The sequence below is a fragment of the Lepidothrix coronata genome, unplaced genomic scaffold, assembly GCF_001604755.1.
Source record: "Lepidothrix coronata isolate B3197 unplaced genomic scaffold, Lepidothrix_coronata-1.0 Scaffold7, whole genome shotgun sequence".
In the NCBI taxonomy this organism is placed as follows: Eukaryota; Metazoa; Chordata; class Aves; order Passeriformes; family Pipridae; genus Lepidothrix; species Lepidothrix coronata.
This window is the reverse complement of record NW_016690187.1, coordinates 9020214-9026213: the sequence shown is the minus strand read 5'-3', so window position 1 is coordinate 9026213 and position 6000 is coordinate 9020214. Positions and strand designations below refer to the sequence as shown.

The 6000-nt window shown below is 36.0% G+C and overlaps 1 protein-coding gene across 2 annotated transcripts in view; it reads right to left on the bottom strand.

Annotated features, from left to right (window-relative positions):
- Nucleotides 1–785: 785 nt before the first annotated feature.
- The window catches only part of OLA1 (Obg-like ATPase 1), a 119770-nt gene continuing 114555 nt past the window's right edge, over nt 786–6000 (bottom strand). For both annotated transcript variants that reach the window (XM_017838307.1, XM_017838299.1), the window contains exons 10-11: nt 5306–5428; nt 786–1307 (exon numbers count right to left, since the gene is read on the bottom strand). In XM_017838307.1, the coding sequence (XP_017693796.1) occupies nt 1206–1307; nt 5306–5428 (225 nt within the window). In that variant the 3' untranslated portion in view covers nt 786–1205. The remainder of the gene's footprint in view (nt 1308–5305; nt 5429–6000) is intronic.

Genomic DNA, 6000 nt, shown 5'->3' with positions numbered 1-6000 from the left:
AACAGCATCTCTCCCAGCCCTGACTGCACTGAACTTGTAGCTGAAACCCCAGGCATACAGGCACTCAGAAAAAGCCAGGCTGCTTTAAATACACTGAACATACAGTGAGAAAGGGCAGTTCTACAGCTCACGTTAAAAGTACAAACTTGGTTTTATTTTTGCCAACACCTTATTTTTCCATGTAACCCAAAGTGACCAGCTCTCCTTCGTGGTTAAAAGTAAAGGGGTAAAAAAGTACTCACAGCTGCAACCTCATTTCAGCAGAACAACTTACCTATCCAGCACAGCGTGACCTCTCCCTTCACAGCACTATCTGTGTCACCCTCCGCTGACCTGTAAACCAGACCTGGAAGGACAACACGCAACATCAGGCACCACTGCTCCAGCCTCAATGATTTATTAATTTCAAGGCAAGAGTGAAACACTCTTTCAAAATTATTTGAACAAAAAAATCCTCAGTCTCATAGATAACATGATTTTTCCACATGTATTTCCTCTCTCCAGTAAATATCATTTATGATGCCACCATTCTTATTATCCTTACTATCATCTTTCAGTGAATGTCCATCTACAAATTCATTAACTTTTTTGAGACAAATCACTGGCATCCTAATCTTCTGATTCCCATGAAAGACTCACTTTCAAGATACAATTGCAGCTGCCCCACACTGCCAGTTACTGTATCATACACGTCTTAAAATTCTGTAATCAGCATCCACCAGGTGCCGTATCGCATTCAGCACACCACAGTCAGTCAATACAGACATCCCCAAACACACCAAGGCTGGTTTTGTCAAATGTTTTATTGAGTGTAGACATCTGGAGTACTGTAAAACATGCATTATCTGTAGATTCAAAAAGGAGCAAGCCACATTGTCCTCACTGTCAAACGTGTCAGGCTTGGCATACATGATGGAGATTAATGAAGTATCATGAGAGTAATATGGTTCCCGAAAAGCTCCTACAATTTGGAGTAGGGTCTTAATCGTTTGAAATGCAAAGCTGTTCACATTTAGTGAACTTGCATGTTCGCTGGAGGTGCCATATTTTAATTCAAAACAAACAAGAATAATTTCACTGGGGGGAGGGGAGGTTCCCTAGGTAGAAACTGTATGCTTTTTGTTTCCAGATATTCCATCCCAAATAAAAATTCATATGCTTTTTGAAGCAACACAGTTTATTTCTGAATGAACAACATCTGATATTCATTTCTTCTTGGGTTGTTGAGGTGTATTAAATTTAAAGAAGATAATATCTCCATCCTCCACAATGTAATTTCTGCCTTGTTGTCTGTATTTTCCAGCAGCCTGTAAATGGAACAGACAAAAGGAAAATGGGTTATTTCATTAGACATTTTACAGTCTTTTCAAATGGCAATTATTTAAATACATTTTGGTAAAGAAATGGTACTACTTCAGCTTCAGAGATTGACAGTAACAATACTCCTCAGTTTGACATCACTTGGTTTTATGTACATATAAAATATATACAAAAGTAATTTAACCTCCGCTGGATCTGTAGTGCTTAAAATGCATCTGCATTATATAGTGGTAAACCCTGTAAAGCCTGGCAAATCTTAAGATCAAGGACACTAAAACAGCTCAATTTTTTTCCCCTCGCTTTCTTTTTCTTCATCTGAAAAACCTGCAGACAGCAAATAGTGGTGGCAGGAATATAAAACAGTGTTGCTGGAAAGGGTGATCAGCAACAGTCTGCACAGCTTTTACCTGTGATACCTGAACTGATACCTGAACTACTTTTGAGCGGCTGGACGAGAGAGCACTGTCAAAACTAACGATGGGAACACGGTGCAAAAGTCTCAACTGCACATGCCTCGTGCTTCGAGTGCGGCTCTCTTGTCTGCTTGTGCCCAGATAATGAAGGGCTGAGGAGCACAAAATGCAGGCTCAGTTTTTTTGTCAGAAATCTCCTTTAGAAGAAATTTGCTTCAGAAGGACAGATAGAAGAGCAGATAGGCTGTGAAACCAGGATACAGGAGAAGGCATAAGGACCAAAGACATGAAAAGGAAATTCATTATGAAAACGTTGTACTTGAGGAGAGCAGAAAATAGGCAAGGAATGTATTAAATATCAGTACTCTCTGCATTAGAATTTATTCTTATATTTTTCTACCGTTATCTCGTTGTAATTAAACCTAGTATTACAGAGGCTGTGGCATTAGGACTGACAGGCTGGGCGGGAGGTGGTCTGTTGAAGCATTTATCTTAAAAAGTGTCTACAATATGGAAAAGTTGAGAGCTTCTGCTTTAGTTCAATAACCATCCCTGTTTTGAAGTTTTCGCTTGCAGGAGAAAGTGCTTCCATGCAAGACCTCACTGTGCCATTATTCTCAATGACACTATCACAGTGGTGGCATCCTAAGATCCCATTACAGGAAAGCTGTTAACTAATGACCTTAGTTGCTGTAGAACAGATCAGATTAATGGTACACAGTTAACTTAGACACCTTTCTTTCAGGAAACCTGCTCTGTAAGGAAATGTATTTCCTCATATTGCTGTCTAGAAATGTAGAGGCTCGACAACCTTTTTGCTGCCATTCCTTATTTAAACATTGTCCCCAGTGATGCCAGCATATGGAAAACTGCAGCTTAGATAACCTCAACAATAAATATATAGTGAAACAGTAATTGACCTTACCCCATATGATACTATCGATAAACAAGAAGTAGTACCTTGCAAATATTTTTATATTTCCCCTGGAAATCTGTTTAGACTGTAAAAGGTTTCCTTTCAAGTTCTTTCCTTTGAAAATTCTAATAATGCTCAAAGTCAAGAGTAATTAGACTAATTGATGGCATAAACACTAATAAAACAGTGCTGTAAAAATCATCAGCAAGTGTAAGCTGCAGGCACAGGTACAGAGACATTTTACAGTTGAATGCATTTATTACTCACAAATATTTGTAGAAAAAAAACTGACCTCCACAAACTAACAACATAGATTTTTTTAGCAGAGTAGTGCATCCTGTCAAAGTGGCATAGACTTCTTTAATTAAATACATTTTGACACACTAATGTAAGTTTATGTATTTTTGTTACCAGTTTACAGTTAATTAAAAGTGACAGTGTTCCTTTAAATTCTCTAGAGACCATTTAATCCATTTCCATTGCTATCAGAAACACTGGTTGAAAAAATCAATACCCATTTGTGAATCTTGAGTATGTATTAAACAAGACACGTCTAACCAGTTCATTTGCACTTGAAAGCAGCCATCTGTAGAAGCCAGCTTTGCCTAAGCAGATATGATTGCTAATAATGTGATATCCCTGTAGACTACAAAGCCCACACAGAGCTATTCAGTGTATAGTTCACAGCACTGGCATTAAATTAGTTATGCTGTACTGGTGTTAAACACACACAAAATCAAACTTAAAAATCGATCAACTTGATAACATACAAAGCAAGCAACTCCCATTACCACTATTATTTCAGTTGACTCCTCGAAGCTCCTAAATTTAATTTTGAAATTTACCATCAATATAAAAGTAATTAGTATTGTGTATGGCATGAAACATTGTATTAAATGCAAATTAGAAAAGACCAGAGGAGTATGACACTTTATTCTAAGAACAAGGTTTTTTTCTAACCTTGATTTTAAAACTAAGTAACAAATGCAAATATGCTTGTTGTACAGATACTTCGTACCAATAAAAATTTAATAATTAAATATAATTTGAGCATGGAAGTTTGATTTTTAGAATCTCACATTGTGAAAAGCAAATAAAAATATACAAGCAAAATACCGATTAATTTAATAGGTGTTAACTGATGCAGCTTCTCGGGGAAAACATTCATATTCGAGCATCAAAAACTGTTGCTGGCAAAATTTGAATCAGTTACGTAAAGTGGTTTCTGACTGCAGAATATTAGATTTATTTATAGCTGTGGTTTCACTTTACAGCTACAACTCTACTTCCCTTTTCATAAAGCAGTTCACATGTCTCAACGAACCAATTATACGGGATTTTTTTCCCCTCACTTCCTGGGGTTCAAACAAACCTATTAAAGTCCCGCTGCTCAGTATGATCTTCCTTAGTGATACCACTGAGAATAGGCTGAATTCGAAATCATAGTTTTGCATACCTTTCAAGCTATCAAATAGCAAACAATAAAGCTGAACCTTTTAAATTCTTTAACACATTATAGTGTGTAGGAACCTTCAAATACTGAGACTGAGTAAATCAAACTAATGTGCTTTGTAATTGCAATTTTCTAAAATACAAATCTTAAGAAAACGTCAAAAATGCCAAACGAGAAATCAAATGTGTAGGAAATNACAGGGAAGTTTCTCTGCTTAAAGAAGGTGGATATAATGCATTAGCAACACAGAGAAGAACAGCTTCTCTTATAAATTTATTTGCCATGTACAAGTTAATTTCATACTTAATAACTTCAAATCAGATATAATTTGTCAGCTCTAAAAGGGCACAAGTTTGGGCACCCAAGCAGTCTCTGCCCTCTAGTGTTGAGAAAGCAGATAAAACTCTTCTCAATACAAGTGTAACCACAAAGAACCGTGAGCTCAAGAAAAAAAGTTTTTCATTAAATATCTTCACTGTCTCTTCAGCAGACAGTAGCCAGGAAAATTCACCTATCATATTTTGTGGACTCACTATTACTGTCACTCTGAACGATCAAAGTAAGGCATGGCATTTTTGAGTAAGACATCAAAGGCCAATTGAATTAAACACTGAAATGGTAAATTTTAAGATCCTAATTATGCTTAGCAGAGCCTAGAAGTGGAACCCATTAATACTGAAAAAAGGGGTATATTTTTATAATATAATATTTTCTTAATGATTTGCATCTGACATTTGTAAAAATCTTTATTCCAAACTCAAAACAAGGTGACACACTATTAGAAGAAACAGATTTTCCGCATTTCTTGATTTTCCTTTCAGAAGTGATTAAAAAGTCTGCTCGCTCATCTTGAAAATCTGATTTTCCAAAAACAAGCTAAATTTAAAGCTTATTAAATTCTGAACAGTAACATGTAAAAAGAGAGAAAAAAACCTAACACACTAGTATAGCATTTGGTCTTGTGCTGATATTCAGTCCATACACTGTCGTATCTTGGATACTAAAAGAGTTGCATTCCTGTCCAGTAAGTTGGTGCATTTGAACTCTTTCTTAAGTAAAAGATGAAAATAGATTTTTGTCTATTGCTAGAGGTGACTGTTAAGATTTGCTTAGCATTAAGAACTTCTTCCCAGTGAAAAACAGAGCTGAAATGGAAAAATGGCACATATGGAGGAAGGGAGTAGAAAAGGATGGGGAGCTCACCTTGACAGCAGCCTCTGAACCTCCTTCTTTAAAATCTTCATATTTCATTACTTCGGCCATAATGAATCCCTTTTCAAAATCTGTGTGAATCTTCCCTGCTGCCTGAGGAGCCTTCGTCCCTTTCTGTCAAAGGAAAGACCAGAAGAAAATTAATTGCATTTAAGAAGATTGATTGCAGGAAAGAGGTTTCTCCTTTTTTATATGCTTTCAAGATCTGCTGAAACTTTGTTTCGTATCAGCTAAAATGTCAGGCATACAGCTGGGTGATCCTCAATACTGGGACACACAGACACCTTCGTCACAGATAAACCAACCGATATTAAAGAGCAGCAGCTTTGTTTTTCCTAATAGGTATCAACAGCAGTATTGATTTTGATTGTGTTTTATTGTGAGATTCACTTCGATCTCTAGCTTTCCACACTGAAAGATTTTTAAACAACTTTAAAATCTGAATTACTCAGGACTTTTACTTACATCCAGATAATTTCAACTAAATCATAACATTCACTGGCGAACCAAAATTTGCACTGAGAAATGATTTATGGATCTCAAGCCTTATACATTAGCTTATTTTTATTTCAGAATAATTTTATTAAGTTTGATATAGAACAAACTAAGTATTCTTACAAAAAATCAACATCTGAATCACTAAAAAATAAAAAATCACAGGCAACTATAAGATAATTTAAGTTTAT